Source organism: Jaculus jaculus, chromosome 9, assembly GCF_020740685.1.
Source record: "Jaculus jaculus isolate mJacJac1 chromosome 9, mJacJac1.mat.Y.cur, whole genome shotgun sequence".
Taxonomy (NCBI): domain Eukaryota; kingdom Metazoa; phylum Chordata; class Mammalia; order Rodentia; family Dipodidae; genus Jaculus; species Jaculus jaculus.
In genome coordinates this window covers 111,027,274-111,054,481 of record NC_059110.1, presented here as the reverse complement: position 1 = coordinate 111,054,481, position 27,208 = coordinate 111,027,274, and the positions used below count along the sequence as shown (strand labels likewise).

General features: G+C 53.4%; 1 protein-coding gene across 2 annotated transcripts; it reads left to right on the top strand.

Annotated features, from left to right (window-relative positions):
• The first annotated feature begins 1,530 nt into the window (after positions 1–1,530).
• Positions 1,531–23,499, top strand: Cacnb1 (calcium voltage-gated channel auxiliary subunit beta 1). Of its 2 annotated transcripts, none has more exons than XM_012948046.2 (14): positions 1,531–1,694; positions 4,098–4,184; positions 7,228–7,347; positions 10,547–10,669; positions 11,185–11,321; positions 11,513–11,589; positions 12,865–12,884; positions 13,146–13,226; positions 13,612–13,670; positions 13,857–13,966; positions 14,109–14,260; positions 19,200–19,295; positions 19,726–19,911; positions 21,663–23,499. In XM_012948046.2, the coding sequence occupies exons 1-14, from the start codon at positions 1,611–1,613 to the stop codon at positions 22,128–22,130; spliced, it is 1,800 nt and encodes a 599-aa protein (XP_012803500.1). In that variant the 5' UTR covers positions 1,531–1,610; the 3' UTR covers positions 22,131–23,499. The 2 variants fall into 2 exon arrangements, with proteins under 2 accessions (XP_012803500.1, XP_004655538.1); XM_004655481.2 differs by lacking the exon at positions 12,865–12,884 and adding an exon at positions 11,978–12,132.
• The last annotated feature ends 3,709 nt before the right edge of the window (positions 23,500–27,208 follow it).

Here is a 27,208-nt window from a genome sequence, read left to right as displayed (position 1 = left end):
TAGGGTCTGGAATTCACTATGTAGTCTCAGGGTGGCCTTGAACTCACAGCAATCCTCCTACCTCTGCCTCCCGAGTGCTGAGGCTAAAGGCGTGTGCCACCACACCTGGCACGGAGATGGAGTTTCTTACTGTACCCAGACCTGCTGGTTTTCAGTCAGACTGGCTGACCAGCAAGCCCTGGTAATTCTCTAGTCTCTGCCTTCCTACAGGACTGAAGTGTTTGTGACCACATCCGGCTGTTTACATGGGTGCCAATCAAATCAGGCCCTCTCAAGCCTTCATACTCCAGTGGCAAGTGCTCTCAGCAGCCCCTCTGCCATCTTTTCAATGTCTCTCTCGCCTCTCCAATAATCCCAGGTGATCAAGGTACCGCACACTGTACTAGCAACTGCACGTACAGGAAAGGAAACAGGTGCAGGGTTTGTTTGTTTGTTTTGGTCAAGGCCACACAACCAGAAAGAGCCTGAGCCAAATTGACAAGAAGGTGCCGGGATCCTACTCCTCGGCAATCATCATTGTGGGTGAAGGCCAAGCCTTGGACATTTATTTGTTCCTAAAGCAAGGATAAAGGGAGCTCAATTCTAGGTCAAAGGTCAGGGGAATCTAAAGTTGGCTAATCTCTCCTATTTCATCTTCTTTCAACTTCTTCCTCCATGTTCCTTTCTGGTCCAAGAGCAAGGACTTCTCCCAGCCTGACTCCTGGCCTTCTGGAAGAGCCTGGGGGACTCTAGGAACTGATTAGGGCAGAAGCACTCCTGGATCCCAGGGAATTTTTGGTGCTGTCTCCATTACCCACTACCTTTGAGCACTCACTCCCCACCCCCACCGCAGTCTGAGCCTCAGGTAGCCGACCCCGAGCCAGGTTGCAGAGGGGTCTTTCCTGCATGGTTCATGGCGGCCCTGGGAAGAAAGGAGTTAAAGGCAGGTCCCAGGATCTCAGGGAACCGGGAAGTTCCGGTGGCCCAAGCAGGAGTGAGTTGGGGAGACCCACTGGGAGAGCGGTGTGGGACCGAAAGGGAGGGAGGTGACAACCTTTTACCACCAACCTGCACTTCATCCCCATCAGCTCTTGGCACACACTGGTAAATGTTTCCCCCCCACCCACCCCGTACCTCCCCCCGACACACACACCCGCCGCCCTCTCCCGACCTCCGAGCCTGCAAGCCGGTTTCCCCTCGGTCCCCAGCGGGCCGGCTTCACCCCCGCGAGGCTTCGTCGGAGGCCGGCGACGGAGGGAGGCCCGCCAGGACCCGGGAGGCCAGGCCCCCGCTCCGCCGCCCCACCATTGTCTGCGCGCCGCCGGCGGAGGGGCTCGGGGGGCGGGGCCGCGCGCGGGGAGGGCGCGAGGGAGGGGCGCGGGGAGATGCTGAGCCTTCAGGGGCGGAGGCGGCGGCGGCGGCCGAGGCAGAGGCAGAGGCAGAGGCAGGAGCGAGCGCGAGCGGGGAGGGCGGCAGGGCGGCGAGCGGGCAGCCCGAGGCCCGGCAGGGCGGCTGCACCCGGTGCTGGCTGGCAGCGCGGCGCGGCGCTGCTCTCGCCTCCGACGGCCTCTTCTATGCGCTGAGGGTGCCCGGCTGGGCCGGGCCGGCGGCCGGGCGGGAGACCCCTCTCCATGGTCCAGAAGAGCGGCATGTCCCGGGGCCCTTACCCGTCCTCCCAGGAGATCCCCATGGAGGTCTTCGACCCCAGCCCACAGGTGAGACACGGGTGCCAGGCTCGAGGGAAGGGCCCCCCCCCCCCACCACCCTGCTCCTGCGGAGCAGACCTTGGTGTTGGCTTGGAGGGGCCTTGGCAAGGAAAGGGTTATATTATATACCCTGCGCCGATGGGAGAGGGGTGCCGGCGCGACCCCCGCCCCCCTTCACCCTCGCGATCAATGATTGATGGGCGCCTTGGCCCAGAGTTGCGCTGCGGTGCCTTGGAGTGGAGAGGGGGCGGGTAGGATGCCTGTCACCCTCGCCTCCTTGTCGTCCCCGTGCCCTGGTCCCTGCGGCTCAAGTACCCGCTCCAGTGGGCTGGCCAGCCAGGGTGCTGGTGTGGGGAAAGGATTCTCATCTTGAGAAGGGGAGGCTCAGGGAGGCTAGAGAGAGAGATCCAGGCAAAGCGGGGCGACGCAGAGCACGTTTGGGGGGCGCTGGCGGGTGTGGGTGGGGCGGGGGCAGCACTAGGCGATGGTCAGAGGGAGGGGCCAATAGGCCTTCGAAGGCACAGACACTGGCTTTCGAGGGTGGGGAAGAGGACAGCCTTGGGCCAGATCCCCTTGCCAGCCACCCGGGCTCCATCTCTATCTTAGATATTCCCCTCCCCCCCAACACCCACGTTGGCTTACCCCTCCCCCTCTAACCCCGGAGGAAAAAATTGCCTCCAAAGTTTGGAAAGTTGGATGGATGCCAACTCACTGTCCTGTAAGGGAAGAAGCCGTTTTACCTGGGGAAAGGGGTCTGCCTCCCCAGTTCACACTCTTCCTATGTCCCTGGGTTACCCCTAGGAATGGGGTGTTCTTGGGCTTGGTAGATTCCCATAGAATGACCAGCAGGGTCTGGGGTGGTCATGCCAGGGAATTTCTCTGGTACTTGTCCTTCTCCAAGGATAACATTAACTCTTGCATTACTGTGGTCAGGCTGGAGTAACTATAACCACCATGATAATGTGGTTGATGGGTGTGTATAGGGGGTCAGGTCACACCTAAAAATACCTCCTTCTCCCCCCCTTCTCCAGGCCCCTTGGAGCCTGGGAAGCAGCTGACTGGGGCCTTCTTTTCAGCTGTCCCCTGTCCCTCTGAGCACCGCTCCCTTTGCCCGGCCTGTGGTGGAATGGTGGTGTAAGAGTCTAGGGGCCTCTTAGGTTTTGTAGGGATCCTTAAAACGAGTTTGACTATGTGTCCAGTTTGAAAGAAGAGGTGATAGGATCCTGGAAAGGTCCCATCACTCGTCCTCCTCCTGGGGTCTGGGGTCTAGGATCGAGGCTGGGGGTGTGGGGCTTGGCAGGTTGAAGCTCGTGGTTACTCTGTGCATTCTGCACTGGGTGAAATCCAAACCAAGTGTGTGGGGGAGAGAGCAGGCGGGATTGGGAGCGCAAAGAAGCAGTTCCTTCGCAGGAGGCCTGCCTGAGATACCTGGAGCTTGAACCTGAACTGTGGCACCTGAGAGGTCAGATTGGGATCACCTACCCAAACCCAGGACCCCCTACCTTGCCCAGAGCCCAGTGAGGAAGGCTGACCAGCCCACCAGGGACCTGTGGGACTGTGTCCTAGGCTAGGCTTAGGGTGGGGCCAACAGGCCTTTAGATTGATGTGGCAAAGTTAGTACCGTGGGTGTGGGCAGTGGCAGCCGGGGTGGGTAGCATGTGGATCCCTTTTGCTTATGGTGAGAAAGCTGAGAAAGAAAGAGAGAAAAAAAAATCCTGCTAGCGTGGAGATGAGAGTGAGAACCATGTTTCCCTTCCACACGCTGCGACACCAGGCCACAGGTTGGGCTTGGAATGTTTACTTTCCAGATAGGGGTCTGTGCAGCCGCCGCCTCCTCTTTCCCTCTTCCCAGAAATGGTAGCTTTGGGTCTCCGAGAGCTCAGCGTGCCCTCCAGTAGAAAGCAGAGTTTGGCTCAGGGGAGAAGCCAGGCCCTGGGTTGCTGTCCCTCCTCCCTCTGGGGGCACCGCACGCATACTCAGGCCCCTCAGCTTCAGCTGGGGTTGGGTGGGGGGGGACATCCCTGCTCTCTTCCTCCACCACCACCCCCCCCAGCACTGCAGGCAGCCTCTCCCTTCCCCCGAGGCTGCTGCAGCCTGCCCAGCATCTTAATTAGCTTTACTGCCTAATGAGCCTCCCGCTCCTCAGGCCTCCCGCTTCCCAGCCTCTGGCTTGGTTTGGAGGTGCCTGCCGGGGGCTCTCTTGTACTGTTCCCCATGGTGGCTATGGCCTGGACCCTGGGTCCGTGAGGTGAGAGACCCTCCCTCCTTCAGGCTGCACCACTTCTGGAGGGAGAGTCCAGTGGGGGGTGAGGCCAGGGTGAGCAGGAGGGAGCCCACCCTGGGCCTCCGTTGTGTTGTGGGCTGGGAAAGGGCCTTCTAATTCCCTTCCTGCTTTCTCCCCCACCTCTCCAGGGCAAATACAGCAAGAGGAAAGGGCGGTTCAAAAGGTCGGATGGCAGCACATCCTCAGATACCACATCCAACAGCTTTGTCCGCCAGGTAAAGGGGGGGTGGGGCCCGGGGGAGGAGGTGGTGGTGGGTCGGTGGAGGCCAGCCCTGGCAAGCTGGCCTACAGCTTTCTCCAGACACCCTTCCTCATGTCATTCATCACCTGCCTGGAGCCACCCCAATGTGCTGGCACCCCGTGACCTCTCCGGGATATGCTGTCAGCTGCACCCACTGCCTCAACCCCCGCCCCCGCCCGTCCCTCCTCCTCCTCCTCCTCCTCCTCCTCCTCCGGCACCAGCCACCAGCCCCTGCTGCCTGCCTGCCTGCCTGCGTCATCTCATTCAGGGACAGCCTGGCCTGCCTCCTCCTGGCGTGCTTCGGGCTGTCACCCACTCCCCCTGCCGGCTGTCTGCTTTCATATCCTCCCCCAGAATCGGTGACAGGGTAGGGTGGAGGCAGGTGCTGGGGAATGAGCTAAGACATTGGAGCCTCAGTGAGACACAGGTCAGAGAGACATGCTTCTTGCCTCCAAACATGACTATCTTATATGGAGAGAGAACGCACGCGCGCGCACACACACGCATGAGAGATCACAAGATGGGGGCAGGAGGTGTTGGACATCAGAGAACTTTTGCCCCACATCTCTGGCTGAAGGGGGTGGGTACTGGCCGTGGACTTCTGGGCCCTCCGTGCTATGCTGGGAAGTGGCCACTCTCCTCACTCCTAACTCTCCATGCTGGGCCCTCTCAGGCTGGGGAGAGGCAGTGAGGAAGCATGTGGTTGCTATGACTACTGAGCATCTTCACAAAGCCTGGCACCTAAAAAAGGCAAGGGGCTTGGGGGAAAAAAAAAGAGTGTCAAAGAGGAATGAAGTAGGTCATAGGAGGGCCGAGGACAATTGGTAGGAGGGGCTTCCTTGGGATGAGCCCCCCTGGGGCCAGGAGAGACGTAGTGGCGGGCAGATCCATGACAGGTTAGATACAGCGAGTCCATTGCTTTTGACTCTTCAGTCTCTTGACTCTGCATATGTGAGCTAGGCTGAGTTTGGGACACTTAAGGTAGGCTTTGACCTGAATGCGTCCTAAGTACACAGACTGGAAGTCTCTTCAGTTGTTCCCTCATCCCTCCTATTACAGAAGTCAGCCAGGGTCAGGTGTGGGAAGAATGATGCTGTACTTTTGTTGCTTCTCGTGGAAGGAAGAGCCTTCATTCCCTTTGCCAACTAGGGGTCACACCCCAACCTCCCATTCTTTCTCCTCTCAGCTCCCCAGTTCTTACCCCCAGTAGGTGGCGGGAGTGTGTGTGTGTGGGGGGGGTAAGACCTTGCCACATCTCTGAGCTAAATATACCCTAGCAGTTTGCACATGTAGCAACTCTGCTTGTAACCCGAGCCCCTGGGGGAATGGGCTGTGTGGGCCGCCCCCTAGGCAAGCAGGGCCGGGCACTGTGGGTGCCGGGATGGGATGGAGGCACCCAGCCGGACCATGGTGGTGGTGAGCTAGGGATGGAGTGGGTGGTGGGTGGGAGGAGCAGCTCCTCTGAGAGCTGGTGGAGGGACTTCCTTCGCTCCAGCCTATCTCCTTGCCTCCTCACTGTTTCCTGTCTCCTGCCATTTTGTGTGTGCGTGTGCGTGTGTCCCGGTTCATTGGGGTCAGAGTGTGTGTGTGTGTCCCTGTCCATTGGGGTCAAGGTGCACCTCTCTTATCTCTCTTTTCTACAGGTTTCTCTGTCTGAGTGTCTTCTTCACTTGGGGGCTCCCGTCAGGAGGGGAGAATAGGGACTCAGCTGCCTCTGCCTCTTGTGTCTCTGCTTCTTTTCCAGCTTCTGTTAGTGAGCCGCATCCCCTTCCCACCCTTCCTCAGTGAGCCCCTTGCTCTCAGGATGTGCCTGGGGAATGGGTGACACTTGTATCAGCTAATTACCTGGGGCCCTTGGGGAGAGGTGGGTCTTGATCAACCCATTGAACAGTCCTAGCCGAGCGGCTCTTTCCTGCCCTCAGCACAGATTCCCCCCACATCTCAGCAACCCTTTGTCCTCCCCATATTCCTATCTGCCACCACCCCGGAAGTCACAACAAGTCCATACCTTCTGCTGTCTGCCCTCTTACGCCTCTCAGGGACACAGAGCCCTGGAGTGCCCCTGGGTGACTTGCTCTGTACATCCAGCATACACCATGGAACGCACACTCTCGAACACACTTGTCATTGTACTAAGTCCACACATGAGTTAGCACGATTATGACCTGTGTTACTAGGTTTGATGAGGTCCATGTGTCTCACACCTGTGTGTATCCCTGAGTTCCTTGTGCCCTGGGTTGGTCAGTGTGGTCCAAGCTGGCTTCCCGGCACATCCAGCCTTCTGAGCCTCCTGCTGCCTTGGCACCCAGAGGCCTAGTGTTGGGCAAAGGCCTGTCCCATGTTCTGCCCTCTGCTTGCCTCTTGTGCCTGCACCACCCTGCAAATCTTGGGAGAGCCTGGGGTGGGGGTGGGGGTGGCTTTGAGAGGGATGGCCTGATTCAGGCACTCCCAATTAGAAGACAAGAGAGGTAGGAATTTGGCTTCCTCACATCCTCAGGCAGAAGATAGCAATATTGTTGATGGGCCTGTCACCCCTAGCAAGCCGTCCATTGGCAACAGTGCAGAGGCTTGGGCCTCAGCTGGTGGCTGCGGTCCCTGGAAGGGACACCACTGGGCTTCTGCTGGGTCCTCTCAGCAATCCTGGGGGAGGGCAGGGAAGGAGGAGTGTGGAATGAGTCTTGTCCCCTGGCACTCCTCCCCTGCACTGTGCCCCTATCAGGTTCCCACCCCTCCCAGGCCCCAAGCAGCTGTCCTTGGACCTGCCTTAACCCTCCCGCTTGCTGCTGTTGCCCTTCCTAAGGCCACATTCATCGGCCACATTCATCGTACAGGGGCCTGCAAACCTCGGCCCCAGGACCCATTCTGCATAATGCCACCTCCTCTTTGGCTTTGTGGCACCATGCTGGGCTGACAGGGGCTTGAGACATCTGTGATGGGTGGCACCTCCACGCCTCCCAGTCCGGCTCAGGAGCTGGGGGAGGTCGCACTGGCCCTGAATTGGCACTCTCTGCTTCCAGGGCTCGGCAGAGTCCTACACTAGCCGCCCGTCAGACTCTGACGTGTCTCTGGAGGAAGACCGGGAAGCCTTAAGGAAGGAGGCAGAGCGCCAGGCCTTAGCACAGCTTGAGAAAGCCAAGGTGAGAAAGGCGGGGAAGGGGCTTGCAGCCGTGATCTCCCCCTCCTCAGGCCTCTGGGAGCCTGGACAGAGCCAGAGTCAAGTATCGGCCCTGCTGCTTTCGGTGCCATACCCGTTAATTCAGTGTACCTTGTTCTTCCTCTTCCAAATGTGGGCTGTAAGAGCTGTCTCCTTCTACAGCGTGTGAAGTACCTGGTAGTAATCCACGCAGTTTCTACACAGCCTGGGAGTTTGGCAAGTGCTAAAAGTGCCTACTTCTGGACTGGAGATATATAGCTCAGTGGTAGAGCACTTGCCCAGCTTGCACAAGGCCCTGGGTTCAATTCCCAGCAGCACACACACATGTGCACAAACTTACATAGTCAGAAAAGAGGCTAAAAAAAGGAAAGGAAAGGGGATGGTGGCGCACGCCTTTAATCCCAGTACTCGGGAGGTAGAGGTAGGAGGATTGCTATGAGTTTGAGGCCACCCTGAGACTACATAGTGAACTCCAGGTCAGCCTGGGCTAGAGTGAAACCCAACCTCGAAAAAAAAAAGAAAAGTATTTCTTTTGGAATTCAAACTTCCTGGACTGGAATTCCAACCCTAGCTTGTCTTGAATTTAGGATCCATCTACTTCAATCTCCAAAATGCTTGAGATTGTAGGAATGGGCCACTACACCTGGCTTCCAGCCCCAATTCCTTTTCTTTCCCGCCCTTCCTGGTATTTGAGATTAAACCTAGTATCTTGTGCATGCTAGGCAAGTACTCTACCCCTGAGCTACATCTGCAGCCTCGTGTGCATGCACACACGTGTGTGTGTGTGTGTGTGTTTAGAAGGCAGCCATGCTCATTACTATACCAGCCATACATTTTTTGTTTGTTTTACGAAACGTGGTCCAAATTTACTTCGTAGCCCAGACAGGCCTCAACTCATGGTAAACCTTTTGCTTCAGCCTCCCAAGAATGTGACAGGCATGAGCCACCATACCTGGCTGATGAGAGCTCTTTCTGTCATCTTTCCTTGATGCTCTAATGGCATACAAAAATGTCCTTCCTGATGTTCTTGGGGTCATCAACAATGCTAAAGAGAAGCAGGTGTCAGGTTCTTGTTAGGCCATGCCCCAAAGTCATCACCTGATATCTAACTGTGGTGATGAAATATTGTTACATTAGTGAAATTGAAGTAACTGATCGTCATGGAACTGGGAAAAGTATCAAGAAGAACCTTACAGGTAGGTTAAACAGTGTGGAGTACAGCATAAATCTCATGTGCTACTTGGAGATATATAGAAATGGCAACTTTAGAGGAACTGCACAAGCTACTTGGGAGGAGGGAGCAAGAGGATGGTTTAAAGCCCAGGTGTTTGAGGCCAGCCTGGGCAACATAATGAAACCTTGTTTCAAATTGAAAAATGAAAAGGACCCTAACACAGTGGCTCAGTTCTACAATCCCAGCACCCATGAGTCTGAGGCAGAAAGTTGACTATGAGTTCCAGGCCAATCTAGACTACAGAGTGAGACCCTGTCTCAAAAAAAAAAAAAAAAAAAAAAAAAAGCCAGGCTTGGTGGTGCATGCCTTTAATCTCAGCACTAGGGAGACTGAGGTAGGAGGATAACTCTGAATGTTCAAGCCAGTTTGGGGTTACAGAGTGAGTTCTACAGAGGTCAGCCTGGGCTAGAGTGAGACCCTGCCTTGGAAAGAACAAAAATAACAAAAATAAAAAACATAAAGCAAAGCCAAACATAATAATAAGAAACATAAATCACAAATACTTTTTTCCTTTCTTTTAATTTTTTAACATTGTCATTTTATTTTTATTGCCAACTTCCATAATTAACAATAAAATTGTTAATTGAAAATGAAAATCCCCTCCCTCCTCACTTTCCCCTCTGCAGTTCCACTTTCCATCACATCCCCTCCCCATCTCATTCAGTCTCTCTTTTATTTTGATGTCATGATCTTTTCCTCCTATTACGATGGTCTTGTGTAGGTAGTGCCAGGCACTGTGAGGTCATGGATATCCAGGCCATTTTGTCTCTAGAGGAGCACATTGCTTTAAGGAGTCCTACCTTTCCTTTGGCTCTTACATTCTTTCCAGCACCTCTTCCACAATGGACCCTGAGCCTTGGAAGGTATCATTGAGATAGTTCAGTGCTGAGCACTCCTCTGTCACTTCTTAGCACCATGGTGCCTTCTGAGTCATCCCAGAGGTCACCGCCATCTGCAAAGAGAAGCTTCTGTAACCAAAAGTGAGAGTAGCATAATATGGGTATGAACTTTAAGAGAATTGTTTACCAGGCAGTTTGGTGAGCATAGCATATACATTTAGCCAGACTTAATTTTTTTTTTTTAAGCAAGCTGGCCTTTTTTTTTTTTTTTTTTTTAATACAAGAGAGAAAGTGAGAGAGAGAGAATTGGCATGCCAGGGCCTCCAGCCACTGCAGTCAAACTCCAGACATGTGTGCCCTTTTGTGCGCATGTGCAACCTTATGAATGTGTCACTCTGTGCGTCTGGCTTACGTGAGACCTGGAGAGTTGAACATGAGTCCTTAGGCTTCCCAGGCTAGCGCTTTAACTGCTAAGTCATCTCTCCAGCCCCATAAATACTTTTTAAACATTATTTTAAATAAAAATATTTTTATTTATTTGTTTTTAATTTTTATTAACTAATTTTTGTTTTTTGATTAAAGTTCATTTATTGCTGAGTTTTTTGTTCATATATATTTAAAAATTTTTAAATATATTTTATTTCAGAAAGAGAGAAAGAGGTAGATAGAGAAGATGGGTGCACAGGGCCTTTGGCTACTGTAAACAAACTCCAGACTCACGCGCCACCTTGTGCATCTGGCTTACGTGGGTACTGGGGAATCAAACCTGGGTCATTTGGCTTCTAAGGCAAACACCTTAATTGCTAGGCCATCTCGCCAGTACTTTTTTTTTTTTTTTTTCCTTCAGTTTTTCAAGATAGGGTCTCGCTCTAGCTCAGGCTGACCTGGAATTCACTATGTAGTCTCAGGGTGGCCTCGAACTCATGGCAATCCTCCTACCTCTGCCTCCTAAGTGCTGGGATTAAAGACATGCGCCACCATGCATGGCTCTCAGTATATATTTTTACGAACACACTACAAAGCAAGCGTCCACAGAGTCACCACCCCGTCAGGCAGTCCAGTGCACCATGCTTCAACGCTGTATTGTCCTCTCCATATGCCTCGCCTAGACCAAGCCAGTGGCTTTTGCCGTGAGGACAAATGTCGGCTATAACCCGTCTCCGGGGGATGAAGTCCCCGTGCAGGGAGCGGCCATCACCTTTGAGCCCAAGGACTTCCTGCACATCAAAGAGGTGGGCCAAGCTTTTGGCATCTGAAGGAAGCCGAGGTTGGGGGTATCGGGGAAGGGGTGGCTGGAGCTCTAGAGGACTTCCTGGCCTGAGTCTCTGTGGCCTTAGGCAAGTCTCTTCACCACTCCAAGACTGAGGTTTTGGTTGGTAAATGGGTGGTAATGCCTAGGTCACAAGGCCATTGGGAGTTTGGCATGAGGCTTATGACTAGAGTGACATGTGTCCTGAGCACATAGGTATGTCTCCTGCTGGTCCCCAACAGCACGGGTCCCAGGGAGGCAGGAGGGCACTGCTGTCTTCTGTGGGAGAGGGGCGTCCATGGCCAGAGAGGTTCTGGTCCCGGGGTTGCCTTGAGAGTTGGAGGACTCTCCTCCGAGGCTGGGGCGAGAGGGCGGAGGACTCTTTGCTGTTACCTCCCTCTGACAAGGTCAGCAGCCCGGAGGTCTCCTGGAAGGTGACTGTGGTGCCCACCTCCACTTCCTCTTGGTCTCCCCACCCCCACCTGCTGCCGTTTGCAGAAATACAACAATGACTGGTGGATCGGGCGCCTGGTGAAGGAGGGCTGTGAGGTCGGCTTCATCCCCAGTCCTGTCAAGCTGGACAGCCTTCGCCTGCTGCAAGAGCAGACCCTGCGCCAGAACCGCCTCAGCTCCAGGTGTCGAGCCGGGGACGGGGCCCCAAGCTGACCCCCAACCCTGAGGGCACCAGAGCTGCTCATAACCTCACCAGGGTGGGCTGGAGGGCTGGCAGGGGTACAGCATGTGACAGGACCACGATCCCCCATACCCACGTCCCCCCCCTCCCCCGGTCTACTCACCAGGTCCTTGTGCTTCTCTGCCCACACAGCAAATCAGGTGACAACTCCAGTTCCAGTCTGGGAGACGTGGTGACTGGCACCCGCCGCCCCACACCGCCTGCCAGTGGTAAGAGCTGCTACCAACCCAGGGGAGGGGAAGCTTTCCTGGGTGGGGTGGTCTTCCCACTGCCTGGGCCCTTCTTCCCTATAGCAAGAGGCATCCCAATTCAGAACCCCCCCCCCTCCGCCAATTACATGCAGTGGCACCCCATCCATGAAGATTAGGATACCCCTTCAAGCTGGGCCTGTCATGTCTCTCCTCTCCCCTTTTCTGTGGTAGCTCCATCTCTCTGCCAGCCCCTCCCTGCCCATCCCCATGCCCCCATTCATTTCTCCCTAGCCTTCTTCCATTCACCTCTTCTTTCTTTTCTCCCCATCCCATCCCTGTGTTCTGCACTGTGTCTCCATGCTCATCCCATCCTTCTCTCCCCTCACTTCCTTCCCGGCTGGTCCAGGTAATGAAACGACTAACTTAGCCTTTGAGCTAGACCCCCTAGAGTTAGAGGATGAGGAGGCAGAGCTGGGGGAGCACAGCGGCTCTGCCAAGACTAGCGTGAGCAGTGTCACCACCCCGCCACCTCACGGCAAGCGCATCCCCTTCTTTAAGAAGGTAACTCTGGCTGCCTTCCTGCAAGGGAGGGTCAGGACCCTGGTCTGTAGGGAGAGGGGCTGGAGTGGTCCAGCCTATACTTCATGCCTCCGGTTTTGCTGCAAAGCCGGAAGCGGGGGTGGGCCCATTCCTCAGTTTTCACAACCCCACTGCCCAGCTCCCTATGAAGGGACGGCTCTTGCCCTTGGAAGCCTGTCCCTCCGTGAGGAAGCAGGGTTTTTGGTTTTCTGTCTTTGCTCTCACAACCAGTGGGATGGAATATTCCCACATATGCCCCACTCTGGCTCTTGAAGAAGGGAATGAAATGGCATCCCTTGTCCCTTTCCAACTCCAAGGGTGGATGCGCGAGGGGTTTACTGGCTGCAAAGCAAGGCAGATAGAGGGTCCTTGAAATGAACTGGGGCACTGGGGCAGGAGGTGGGCCCGAATTAGGAGCTGCCATCTTCTCTAGTTCTTTGCCGAGGCTCAGAAGGGTAGTAGGCTTGTCCACGTATTCCCAAGTTCACTGATGACTGTCAGTCCTGACTCCAGCCCCAATCCCTCTTGGCACGGGGTCCCATGCCCCCTCTCTGGCTCTGTCTGTCACTAACACGCATGCCCTGTTATCTCTCCTCGTTTGCCCGCTCTCCTTCCCCCTTCCTGTCCTGGCTCCTTCCTTGCACCCTCTGACCCTGCCCGGGTGCGCTCCCCTCTTTCCTTCCCTCCCCCTCTCCTGGCAATCTCTGGACTCAGCCAAACAGAAGCAGAAGTCGGTGAGTATCACAGCTTTCCATGTCCCCCCCCCACCCCTGGGATGAGCTGGGGGACCTTCTAACACCCGTTCCCATATCTACTCCCCTTTCCCTACCCTTCCTGGTCTTTCCCCGGCCATCCCTTCCCACCTCACCCTGATCTCCACCTCTGGGCTCTGGGACTGAGGGGAGGAAAGGCTGCATGGGTGAGCCTGGAGGCTGGGGGAGAGGGATGAATGCCATCTCCACTCTGGGGTATCCCCTTCCTCCTTCCCCCTGCAGACAGAGCACGTGCCCCCCTATGACGTGGTGCCTTCCATGAGGCCTATCATCCTGGTGGGACCATCGCTCAAGGGTTATGAGGTAGGACCCCAGAGGGAAGCGCACACAGAGGGGGCCAAAGATCAAGAGAGCGCTGCTGCCTCGTAGGATCCCTAAAAGGGCCCACATCCTCACACACCACAGACCTTGGCAGGAAATGCCAAGAGGGTCCTGACTTTCTGAGGCCCACTCAGCAGTGCCCAGTACCCCCAAGGGAACCCCCAAAGAACCTTCTTGCAATGTGCTACCTAAGAGAGTTTTGGGAGTCAGACATCACTGAAAACTCCAGACCCAGAAGGAACCCTTGCTCACCCGAGGGGCCCCATCATCTTGGGAATTTCCAAAGAAGGTAGAGAGGGAGGGTTTAGCTACCCAGCAGGCATTCAGATACTGACATCTCCCTCCCTCCTCCAACTCCCAATGGCAGGTTACAGACATGATGCAGAAAGCTTTATTTGACTTCCTGAAGCATCGGTTTGATGGCAGGTAAGACCCTGGGAGCTGGCTTCCCATATGACTCCCACCTCCCACCTGGAGATGAACAAAATGTCTGGAGGGGCCCTCCTAGCCAAGGCTCTTGGACACAGAGAGACACAGGAGGCTGACCTGGAGCCTGGGAGTAGGCAGTTTGTTCTAGTTCACCCTGACTCTCTCCCTCCCTGGTCCCCTCAGGATCTCCATCACTCGAGTGACAGCCGACATTTCCCTGGCCAAGCGCTCAGTCCTCAACAACCCCAGCAAGCACATCATCATTGAGCGCTCCAACACACGCTCCAGCCTGGGTGAGCTGCCCACGGAGTGCTGAGTTCCCAGCCGGAAAGAGTGGGAGGGTTGTAAGGTGGTACTTGGGAAACTTCCAGAAGTGTTCCTTTTCCCCACTGCCTCCTGGGGGCTGCCTTACAATCCTCTCCGCCATGCTCCCAGCTGAGGTGCAGAGTGAGATCGAGCGGATCTTTGAGCTGGCCCGAACCCTGCAGTTGGTTGCTCTGGATGCTGACACCATCAACCACCCAGCCCAGCTTTCCAAGACCTCGCTGGCCCCCATCATTGTTTACATCAAGATCACCTCTCCCAAGGTGAGTGCAAGAGACTGACCCTGGTGAGATGACATGGTCTATAAGGAATGTTCTGGAGCTAAGCTGTATGGATGTACATTGCTGCTTCTGAGGGGTGGTCACTCAATGTCCCCAGCCTTACCTACCTTCTCTCTAAGACTTCACTACATGGACATTGGGAAAATGCATCCTTCTTTTCTTTTTGGCTTTTCAAGGTAGGGTCTTGCTCTAGCCCAGGCTGTCCTGGAATTCACTATGCTCACACTGGCCTCAAACTCACAGCAATACCTCCTTCCTCTACCTCGCCAGTACTGGGATGAAATGCGTGCGCCACCATGCCCAGCTGCATCCTAATATGAATGCACAGCAGTCAGAAAAGAGTCAGCATCCACCCTTTCATGTCATTAGGGTCACACAGGTTAGTTCCATCTTCACTGTGCTTAGCTTCCCATTATTGGACCAGAAAACTGAAAGAATTTGGTTTGATTTATTCTGGAGTCATCCAGCTACTTGGCAACTGGGAGGTCTTTCCTGTCCTCTAATGTCTGTACTTTGGGCTGTGCTGTCCTAATTTCCTGTCCTCTCATGTCAACCCTTTTAGCTGTACTGTCCTTATTTGGACTTTGATAGGACAATGGTAGTAAGACTGATTTACTCCAGACTGACATTGAATTTGGCAATCTTCCTACCTCAGCCTCATAAGTGCTGATGTCATCACACCTAGCTCCATGAACTTTCCTTTCCAGATGTCAGTGGGGATTTAGGAAACATGGAGAGCCAGGCGTGGTGGTGTATGCCTTTCATCCCTGCACTCAGAAGGCAGAGGTAGGAGGATCACCTTGAGTTAGAGGCCAGCCTGAAACTACATAATCAATTCCAGAAAAAAAAAAATGGAAGAAAATTTTGGGTGAAGGCTTTCTGTTTGTTGATTGGTTTTTCAAAGGGTTTCACTCTAGTCCAGGCTAACCTTGAATTCACTATGTAGTCTCATGGTGGCATCAAACTCATGGTAATCCTCCTACCTCTGTCTCCCAAGTGTGGGTGCTGGGATTAAAGGCATGCGCTACCACGCCCGGCTTCTGGGTTTGTTTTTATTTTATTTTTGGTCTCTTTGAGACAAAGTCTCATGTATCCCAGGCTGGCCTTGAACTCCTGATCCCCCTGCCTGAGCCTCTCCAGTGCTGGGATTACAGACATGTAACCCGATGCCAGGTTCCTGTTACTTTTTTTTTTAATTTTTATTTTAAAACACTCTGGTCCATTTATTTATTTATGTTTGTTTTTGAGGTAGGGTTTCACTGTAGTCCAAGCTGACCTGGAACTCACTCCATAGTCCTAGGCTGGCCTCAAACTCACAGTGATCCTCCTACCTCTGCCCTCTTAAGTGCTGGGATTAAAGGTATATGCCACCCCACATGGAATTTATTATTTGCGCACAAGTGCACACACACCCACACCAGGGTCTCTTGCCACTGTAAGTGGAAACCAGACATATGTACTACTTTGCTTCTCACTCTATGTGAGTGCTGGGGAATTGAGCATGACCCAGCAGGCTTTGCAAGCAAGAACCTTTTACTGCTGAGCCATCTCCCCAGACTCCTCCTGGGTTGCTTTTGAGGAGGTCAAACATAACATGTTATATATATATATATATATATGTATATATATATATATATATATATACATATACACACACACATACATACACACACATACATACATACATACATACATACATACATACATACACACACACACACACACACACACACACACATACATACATACACACACACACACAGAGGTGGGGGGAGTCAGTGATGTAAGAGGCCCAATGCCAGCAGTGGTAACTGTCATTCCATAGTAGCATCCTATGAGCTAAGAACCCTCTTCTGGTTTCTTAGCCTTTCTGAGTCTGAAGTGTCTAAAGAGATAATGGGCATGATGGTACTTATGTACTTGAGGATGGGGATGTTGAGAGGATTAAATTGAGGTAATGGATTTGAAAACAGTTTTGTGGCTTCCATTTCCCCCACTGAGGTTGTGGGCGGGGACTCTGGAACCAGCCTGCCGAGGTTTCCTACAGGGGACTGTCATTTACTGGCGCTGTGTTTCTTTGGCAAGTCACCTAACATCTCTGTGCCTTAGTTTCCTCATTACCATATAAACATACTCCATGGGCTACTGTGAAGATAAATAAATGGATTAATATACAAAATGTCTGGTACCCATGAAGGTACTGTATTTTTTGTGTGTGTGTTTGAGACAGAGTCTTATTTAGCCTACCTAGACTATCCTTGACCTCTTTAAAAAATTTTTTTTTTAATTTATTTGAAACCAGAGAGAGAAGAGGGAAAGAAAAAATGGGAATGGGCACACCAGGGCCTACAACTGCTGCAAACAAACTCTAGTTGCTTATGCCCTGTGTACATCTGGCTTTATGTACTGGGGAATCAAACCTGGGCCACTAAGCTGTGCAGGCAAGCACCTTAACCACTGATCCATCTCTCCAGCCCGGTCTTGAACTCTTGATCCTGTGCCTCCACCTCCCAAGTGCTAGGATTATAGGCATGTACATATAAAATAGTGTGTATATATGTATGTATATATATGTGTGTGTGTGTGTGTTATAAATATAATATTTTTATTAAAATATTTTTATTTATTTGCAAGCAGAGAGAGAATATGGGTGCACCAGGGCCTTCAGCTGCTGCAAACAAACCCCAGATGTATGTGCCACTGTGCATCTGGCTGTATGTGGATACTGGGGATTCAAAGCCAGTTGTTAGGCTCTATAGGCAAGCACCTTAATGGCTGAGCCATCTTTGCAGACCTAGCACTATATGTATATGATCGCTCTGAGTTTGAGGTCAGCCTGGGGCTACAGAGTGAGACACACACACACACACACACACACACACACACACACACACACATATGCTGGAATTATAGATATGGGCTACCACTCTCTTCCCTTCACCATGTATTTCTTTTTTTTTAATTTATTTTTTTGAGGAGGGGGGAATGAATGTGCATGCCAGGGCCTCTAGCCACTACAAGGGAACTCCAGACGCGTATGCCCCCTTGTACATCTGGCTTTACATGGGTACTGAGGAATCAAACCTGGATCCTTAGGCTTCACAGGCAAGCACTTTAACTGCAAAGCCATCTCTCCATTCAGCCCCGCCAGGTATTTCTTTTCTTTTTTTATTTTATTATTATTATTTGGTTTTTTGAAGTAGGGTCTAAGTGTAGCCCAGGCTGACCTGGAATTCACTCTGTATTCTCAGGGTAGTCTCGAACTAATGGCAGTCTTCCTACCTTTGCCTCTCGAGTGCTGGGATTAAAGATGTGCATCACCATGCCCGGCTTTTAATTTTATTTTTATTTGACAGAGAGAAGGAGGAATTGAGAGAGAGAGATTGAGACTTGGTGCCCCAGGGCCTCCAGCCGCTGCAAATGAACTCCAGACACATGCCACCTTGCGCATCTGGCTTACGTGGGACCTGGGTAATCAAATCTGGTTCCTTTGGCTTTGCAGGCAAGTGCCTTAACCACTAAGCCATCCCACCACATATTCCTTAAAACCAGTAATGTTTTGGAAGCCGGGTGTCATGGCTCATGCCTTTAATCTCAGCACTTGGGAGGCAGAAGTAGGAGGATCACGGTGAGTTTAAGGCCATCCTGAGACTACAGAGTGAATTCCAGGTAAGTCTTAAACTCCATTGCCTGCCAAATAAAAAGAAATGATGTTGGGCTGGACAGATGGCTTAGCGGTTAAGGCACTTGCCTGTGAAGCCTAAGGATCTAAGTTTGACTCCCCAGAATCCATGTAAGCCAGATGCTTATGATAGTGAATGTTTCTGGAGTTCATTTGCAACAGCTGCAGGTCCTGGCACACCCATTCTCTCCCTCTAAAAATGCAGTCCAGCTGGGTGTGATGGCACACACCTTTAATCCCAGCACTTGGGAGGCAGAGGTAGGAGGTTTGTCATGAGTTCAAAACCACCCTAAGACTACTTAGTGAATTCCAGGTTAGCCTGAGCTACCTTGAAAAATAAAAAAGAATAAAAAAGGGCTGGAGAGATGGCTTAGCAGTTAAGCACTTGCCTGTGAAACCTAAGGGCCCTGGTTCAAGGCTTGATTCCCCAGGACCCACGTCAGCCAGATGCACAAGGGGGGGTGCACGCATTTGGAGTTTGTTTGCAGTGGCTAGAAGCCCTGGTGTGCCCACTCTCCTCTCTCTCTCTGCCTCTTTTTCTCTCTGTCTGTCGCTCTCAAAAAATAAGTAAAAATAAACAAAAAAAAATTAAAAAAAAAGAAGGAAGGAAAGAAACTAACTAATTGGGGCTGGAGAGATGGCTTAGCAGTTAGGGTGCTTGCCTGAGAAGCCTAAGGACCCAGGCTCAATTCCTCAGTACCCATGTAAGCCAGACGCACAAGGTGGAGCATGCATCTGGAATTTGTTTACAGTAGCTTAAGGCCCTGGTGCACCCATTCTTTCAAAACAAACAAACATCCATCACTGAAAAACGTGGAAGTAAAATTGCCAGCTATAGCCAAAAATTTAAAAGAAAAGAAACTAACCAGCCCAAAACAATGCTGGTACCCAACACCCAACGAGTTCCACCAGGGAGGATGACTGCAGTGGTTCTCATGGACTGGGAGGCACTAGCCTGGAGGCTGACACCTATTGTCAAGGTGGTGGGAGGGTGAGTCTTTACCTTTGACAGAGGTTCCCTGAGGAGAGGCTGGCCTAAGACCCGAGAGAGAGCTTGAGCCTTGTGTAGGGTGGACACAAGACTGGTGAGATCACTTGGGCAGAAATCATGGAACGGCAGAGTCATGGAACATTCCACCGCTCTGACACGGACTTCCCACTGGCTCCAACCCGAACCTGCCTTTTGGATATGATGCATTGCTTGCAGTCCTTCTAGCTTTTCCTTTTGTCCCCTACCAGGTACTGCAGAGGCTCATCAAATCCCGAGGAAAGTCTCAGTCTAAACACCTCAATGTCCAAATAGCAGCCTCGGAGAAGCTGGCCCAGTGTCCCCCTGTGAGTGCTGAGACCTGGGAGATGGAAGGGAGGGACATGCATTTGGGTTCTCCTAGTTTCCCCCAGCCTGCTCAGGAGACAGGATGACCAGAGACACCGGGGCCAGGTCTGTGGGTGTAGACTGGTCCATGGGGAGAAAGGGTTGGCAGAGTGGGAGCTCAAATACCTCTTCTTCTTGGTGAGGAGCCAAGCACTGGTTGCCTTATCCCTAGAATGAGGGAGTTGGGCTAAACTGGACTTTCAGACCTCTTGCCAGTCGGCCTGTTTGTAAATCTGAGCATCCTTCTTCCCTTCCTCCACATCCAGAGGCCTCTGTTTAACCTTGTCCTTCAACCCCCTTGGCTCCACCCACTGCACCCAGGCCACCCCCTTAATCCCTTGGTCACGCTCCTGCTCATCCCAGCCCCGCCCCTAACCCCCACCTCCACAGGAAATGTTTGACATTATCTTGGACGAAAACCAATTGGAAGATGCCTGCGAGCACCTGGCCGAGTACTTGGAAGCCTACTGGAAGGCCACGCACCCGCCCAGCAGCACGCCGCCCAACCCGCTGCTGAACCGCACCATGGCCTCCGCGGCGTTGGCCGCCAGCCCCGCCCCGGTCTCCAACCTCCAGGTACAGGTGCTCACCTCGCTCAGGAGAAACCTCAGCTTCTGGGGCGGGCTCGAGGCCTCGCCGCGGGGAGGCGACTCGGTGGCCCAGCCGCAGGAGCATGCCCTGTAGTCGGTGCCCCGCCTGCATTCCCTCCCGCCCTGGAGTGCAGGGGACATGGGGCAGGAAGAGAAGAGCTTTATTTTGTAAAAAAAAAAAAACAAAAAAAAACGTGGTGAGCGGCAGCTTCTGGTGTCTGTGGTTTTTGGTGGGACTGGGGCTGGCTGCTGCTGCAGCCTCCCTGGGCCTGAGGCCCCTGTAAAACTAGGGCCTAGCCGGGCGTGGGGGCGCACACCTTTAAGCCCACCACTGGGGAGGCAGAGGTAAGAGGATTGCTGTGAGTTCGAGGCTAGCCTGAGACTACATGGTGAATTCCAGGTTCAGCCTGGGCTAGAGCAAAACCCTACCTCGAGAAACAAACAAAAAAGGAACAGGAACTAGGAGGAGAAAAAAAAAAAAAAATCCTAGGAAGACCCGCTCCCCTTTCATTTTATTAATTTGTTTTTTGAGATTGTTTCATTCTAGCCCTGTAGCCCTGACTGGCCCGTTATTCCCTACGGAGTCCAGGCTGGCTTCAAAACTGGAGACAAGCCACCTGCCTCAGCCTCCTGAGTGCTGGGATTACAGGCTTGCATTATAACGCCCAACAGATCAGAAACCTTTGAATCTAGACACCTCCCCTAACATCCCTCACTCCCAAAAGGGGGGAGAGGGTCTAGGCTGCGGCATTTTCTGTGCGTTAGTGCGGTGACTTCTGCCCTTTCCCAGTGGGACACAGTACAGGAAAGGCCGCCCTCCCATGCGCCCATCTCCGAGCCCATTAAGTATATGGCTCTGGTTTGGAGCCAGAACCACATACAGTCATCCCAGACTGCTGCATCTCAACTTGTTTTCAGCAGCAGCCCACTTGTTCTCTGACTCCTAGATGGGAGCTGAGTGTATATATAAAAGACATCAGGGAGCGGGGCTCCTGGCCTCCCCTTCATCTCCATGGGGACCTCAGGAGAGCTCCAGGAATTTGAAAACTGCTGCTGTCTTTAATTCCCGTCGCAAGCAGGAAGCTGAGCCATGGGCGGGGGGTGGGGGGGGGGATATTTACTCGGGGTCACAAAACCTGAGGTGGTGGTAAGCAGTGGCTGTCAGCCACTGGCGACGAGGACATTAGGCCATCTCATGATCTCCAGTGTGGGAGGGAGACTCATTAGCTGGCTGTTTTGAGCTCTTGTTGAGGGCCGGGGAGGAGATGCTGGGCTTCTGGAAGCCTGTGATTGAGATCTGGTGTGGGCTGAAGAAGCTGAAGTCAGTGAGTTTGAGCCGAAATCTCATAATGTATTTAGGAGACAGGAGGCATTTACTAACCCAATCAACCACTAATGAGTGGCAATACTAATGAGCTGTTAATGGTGATTAACCCAGGACAGCATTAATAATATGCATTGAGGAAGCAGTGACTAATTGTTCAGGGGCTCCCTACCATGGTTACCAGGAGAGTTCAGGTCAGATGTGCAGTTAGAGAAGCAAATGTTCCAGGGCCTGTCCTCTGGCCAAGCTTTAGAGCCCATGGCCGGGGTCCCGGATGCCCCTCCCCCAGCGCCCGCGCCCTCCTCCCTCGGCCATGCTGGTGTCTTGACGCCATCACTAACCTGCTTTGCTTTGTTGTGTTTTTCTCACCCCTGCCTGATCTGCATGGTGTGTGCCGTCTGTCTGCTAACCAGGGACCCTACCTTGCTTCTGGGGACCAGCCGTTGGACCGGGCCACCACCGGGGAGCACGCCAGCGTGCACGAGTACCCGGGGGAGCTAGGCCAGCCCCCGGGCCTTTACCCCAGCAACCACCCACCTGGCCGGGCAGGCACCCTGCGGGCGCTATCCCGCCAAGACACGTTTGATGCCGACACCCCTGGCAGCCGAAACTCTGCTTACACGGAGCCGGGAGATTCGTGCGTGGACATGGAGACTGACCCCTCGGAGGGGCCAGGGCCTGGAGACCCTGCAGGGGGCGGCACGCCACCCGCCCGCCAGGGCTCTTGGGAGGACGAGGAGGAAGACTATGAGGAGGAGATGACCGACAACCGGAACCGGGGCCGGAATAAGGCCCGCTACTGCGCGGAGGGTGGGGGGCCGGTCCTGGGGCGCAACAAGAACGAGCTGGAGGGCTGGGGGCAAGGCGTCTACATCCGCTGAGAGGCCGGGGACCACATCCTTGCAGGAAGGGCTCCGAGCCCCGGGAGGAGAGGGGAGGGCAGGGGGCTCACCACCTGTGAAGTGTCTTGCCTCCGGGGGGCGCTGTTGCTCAAAGGTGGGCGTTTCTTTGGTGGTTGGCATCCCAGCTCCTGGGAGAGACCCTCTACTTCCCAGCCGCAGGGTTCCCTGACTTGCTCTAGGTGGATGGGGGGATTACCCAGTTTCTGAAGTAGCCGATCCACATCTTAGGGGGCTCTTCCACTCCCAGAGAAACGGTGCATTTGACTTTCCGACCTGGTCTCTTAAGTGAAAGTCCCAAAGGATGGGGGCCTTCCGCCCACCCACCCAACGTGGGAGGTTTGGGAAGGACTCGGCGTTTTTCCCCGGAGAGGGGGACCACTGAATCTTCTCTAAACCCCAGACCCAGGGTCCCTCATCATGCCCACCTCCTCCTGTAGCTTCTTAGCAGCATTCTCTGGAAGGTGGAAGCCACGACATGGAAAACCATGGGGAAGGGGGCCGGGCTGGAACTGACAATCCTCAGAAGTGCAGCCCCCTGCCCTCCATGGTGATGACAAGGCCAGGGTCCTAGAGCCCTGAGGAGTGGGCAACCCAAGATGCTGCACCCCACCGCCATGCCTCGGTCCTTACCTATCCCAGGAATGAGCTTTGATCAACAGCACCCCTGCCTGCTGCCATCACGGAGGGGGCCTCTGCACCTGAGGCCCCTCCCCGTCTCCTGCCATCCGGGTGTGGAGACCATGAACATTCTGGCTCACCTCATTCTAAACCAAAAAAGAAAGAAAATCCTATTCCTTCACCTTTACCCTGCCTGAGGCCCCAGGGGAGAGGCCCTGTGGATTGGAACCCCAAAAGGTGACCACGACTCAGGGCTTTCCTGAGGTCCTCTGATCTCCCCCTGGCTGCTGCTGCTTACTCGTATTCGCCTCGTGATCCTTCCTGTCCTTCCCCCGTGTCCACTTCTCCCAGGAGAGGCTTTTAGCGCCTCTCTCTTAGGGTACTCTCCACATCCATTAGAGCCCGGCAGTCCTGCCCCTCCCCAGCGTCACAGCTGGGCCAGAGAGAGCCGATTGTGCCAACGAGGACTGGGCCCTGCCCGGCTGCCCACCTCAGGGATGGGCACTTCACGCCTGTCTCGCCACCTCCTGTGCCAATGTCATCCCACCCCCCTCCCACCTGGGGGCGGGGTGCAGCTTCCACTGACTGGTTAGAAGACACCACTGCCCAACCTTTGCCCTCTCTGTCTGCGTCCTGTGCCCATCTGTCCGTCTACTTGTCTGTACTCCTGTAGGAGAAATATTTTGCCACATATAAAACCGCCGAGCTGTCCTTTGCGGCCACCTCTGGAGCCTGCCTCTTTGTTGCCACCACGCGGTTGTCTTGAGACCTGCAGCGAAAGGGGAGGAGCGGTTGACTCGGGGAGACACTGCTGTGTTTTGCGCTGCTGGCACGTTTATCACCCGCAGGCTCGCAAAACAAGTCTTACCTCCCCACTGAGCAGCAGGCCACACCTGATCCGTCTCCTCCCAAGCAGAGCTGGGGGAAATAAGGACCGTGGCACAACTCAGTGGGTGGGTTCTGGACCCACTGGGTCAGGTTTTAGATACATGTGTATTTTTCTACCCTGGCCTCCCTGTGCCCTAGCACGCCATAAAGGGAGGCTCCAACTTGCTTTTTATTTTTTTTCAAGGTAAGGCTGACCTGGCATTCACTCTGTAGTCCCAGGCTGATCTTGAACGCACAGCCATCTTCCTACCTCTGCCTCCCCAGTATTGGGATTAAAGGCATGGCCCACCACACCCCTGCCAGTGGTTTTTGATTTTTTTTTTTTTTTGCTCGAGGTAGGGTCTCACTCTAGGCCAGGCTGACCTGGAATTCACTACGTAGTCACAGGGTGGCCTCAAACTCGGAGCAATCCTCCTACCTCTGCCTCTGGAGTGCTGGGATTAAAGATGTGTGCCACCACACCCGGTTCAGTGTTTTGTTTATTTTTTCCTCCAGTTTTTCAAGGTAGGGTCTCATTCTAACCCAGGCTGACCTGGAATTCACTATGTAGTCTCAGGGTGGCCTCATGGCAATCCTCCTACCTGTGCCTCCTGAGTGCTGGGATTAAAGGCGTGCCCCTAGTCTCATTTTGTAGCTCAGGCTGTCCTACCTCAGCCAGGATCCTGAGTGCTGACCCACCACACCCAGCCTGAAAATCAGCTTTTTTGAAGATGGGGGTCTAGATACTGTAGCCCAGGCTGGTCTTGAACTCATGGCTGTCCTTTTTCCTCAGCCTCCTTAAGTACAGTGGACTGCAGGGGCTTTTTGTTTTGTTTTTTGAGACAGGGCTTGCTCTGGAACTCACCATGTAACACAGATGGACCTTGAACTCATTTGCAGAAATTGAAAAGGTGTAAGCGACGTGTCTCAGCCTCCCAAATGCTAGCATTACAGATGTATGTCACCATGTCCAGACTGAGAATCAGCTTTAGGGTTTGAATCTACTTTGCCATGGGGAACTCCACCAGTCCCTTCAGAGGTGTGAGGAGAAGAAGAAAATCAGCAGGTGGCCGGCCCCTTCCATTGCCAGCTGGCAGGATGTGGGCTCTGATGGCTTTCACAGCAGACACCTAGATCCTGCCTCAAGAAGCACCTGTGAGCTTTCTCACCCCCCTTGTTCTTGTTTCTGAGGCAGTGGGACTGGAGACTCAAACTCCTGGGTCCTCTGCCTGAAATGCTCCTGCCCCAAATATGTGCATGCATGTGTGCAGAGTGCCCGAGACTGTCCAGGGGTGAGAAACTGGGTAGGCCCAAAGGTTAGGTGGCAGGCCTGAGCTCCTCAGGGAGTTGATGGCAAAGTCCATGAGAGAGCCTGGCTCTGTTTCCCAACATAGTGCTGTTGCCACTTTTCCATGGGCATCACTCATTCACTCCTGTAGTGTTTATTCATTGAACTAGTATTTATTAGACACTTCCTGTATACTAGGCACAAGTCAGTCTGGGAGCCAAAGACAATTTCAGCACAGCATACTGAACTTTCTGTTGTGAGATGCACTTGGTACCAGAGGAGACACTAGGCCATTCCCTTAGCCTGGGGAGGTCAGGGAAGGCTTCCTGGAGAAGACTGCATGGGTTGCATGTGGAGCCTAGACTGGAGACCTTGCCTGGAGACTGCTGCGATACTCCAGGTTGGAAAAGAGGGCTTAACTGAGGTTACAATAGGGAATGGGCAGGAGGCTCTGAATGCTGCAGGCACATAGCTCTGCCAAGGTGTGGAGGTGGCTGATACGAGAAAGGGAGGCATCTAGGGTGACTGTGGGTGGCATCTTCCCAGATATAGAGGGAACAGTTGCACAAACCATATCAAGGGCAGAAATGGGTCCAGCTCCAGGTCAGATGGGTTTGTAGTGACCAAGAGCTGACCAGGTCTGTGAAATTACAGGCATATAATTTTAGCACTTGAAAAGTGGGGAGAGGGATGGAGAGATGGCTTAGTGGTCAAGTGCTTGCCTGAGAAGTCTGAGAACTCATGTTCGAATCTGCAGGTCTCATGTAAGCCAGACGCACAGTGACGCAAGCATGCGATATTGCACATGCACACAAGGGGGTGCACGTGTGTGGAGTTTGTCTGCAGCAGCTGAAGGCCCGCCCATTTTGTCTCTCATAAATTAAAAAAGAAAAAGTGGAGGCAGGAGGATTGGGAGTTCAAGGTCACTCTCTGTCTACTTAGTGAGCCTCACGCCCACCTGGGTTCAAAAGTGGCTCTGGGGAGATGGATCATTGCACTGTGCAAGCGTGAGGACGTGAGTTTGGATCCCCAGCGCCCACAGAAGTGCTGGGCACGGCATGGCAGTGCATGTCCCAGTGCTCAGGAAGACCCTTGGGGCATGCTGACTGGCTAGACTAGCCAAATCAGTAAGCTCTGCGTTCAGGGACAGACCTTGTCCCAATAAATAAGGCAAAGATCAACTGAGGAAGACAACTCGTGTCAATCTCTGGCCTTCACATATGTATATACACATGCATGAATGAGCACCCCACACACATCATATGCACGCATGCATACCACACACACATCCAGAAAGAGCACCGAGCAAGCAGGAGGGGGAGAAGAGGAGGGGAGGGGGAAGGAAAGAGAAGGCAGCGAGTGCATGGTGTGGAGCTCTGGTAGTTTCTATTTTTCTTTTTCTCATTCGCTCTTTCTTCTTTCTATCTTTCTTTCCTCCTCCTCCTCTTCCTTCTTCTCCTTCTTTTTGAGGCAGGGTCTCATTCTAGCCCAGACTAACCCAGAACTCACTGGTAGCCCAGGCTGCCTTCAAAATCTCAGTGATCCTCCCACTTCAGCCTCCCGAGTGCTGGGATTATAGTGTACCAGCAGGTCTGGCTGAGGTCTGGTATTTTGAAGGCTTACAATTACACAGGCAGAGAGCTGTAGCAGCAGGAGATCTTGGACATTTGGATGTCAAGTTTGTGCTGCCTGTGACCCTCCAAGTCCAACGCTACTTCTTCTGGCAAGGCTAGGTGAGGGGTAGGGGGCTGAGGAGGAGGAAGCAGGTGGTCTGAAATATGTTTCTGCCTAAAATTGCATTTTCCCCCGAACTTGCAGGTGGGGGCATTTTTAGCTGGTGTCGATGCTTGCGACGGGGAGTCAGTCGTGTTTCTTAGTAACCACAGCCCTCAACCCACTCGAGCTGCTCAGTCAGCAAGCTGGCGGTTGTCAACACGTGAGACTTTCCACAGCTATGACGTCAGCCACCGCTGCTATCATGACCACTCAGAAACAGGCATGGGGGGGAGGGGGGCTCTGGCCTGCTGCCTTGTTGTCCCGGCTTCTCTGGTTAGCTGCTTTCAACCCTGGAACGGCTTCTGCCCCAGACTGAGCTGAAGTGTAACAGGCCACAGGGTCCTAGCTATAATCTAGAGTTTCCACCATCCTGAAATGCATACAGTGAGTTTGAGATGAGGCCACCATGGCCCAGGATGGAGGGGGTGTTCAGTCCAATATCCTGTCTCCTCAGTGAAGGAGTCTTGGAGAAGTGTCTTGGCTCCCTTCTAAATCAGGCCTTCCCATC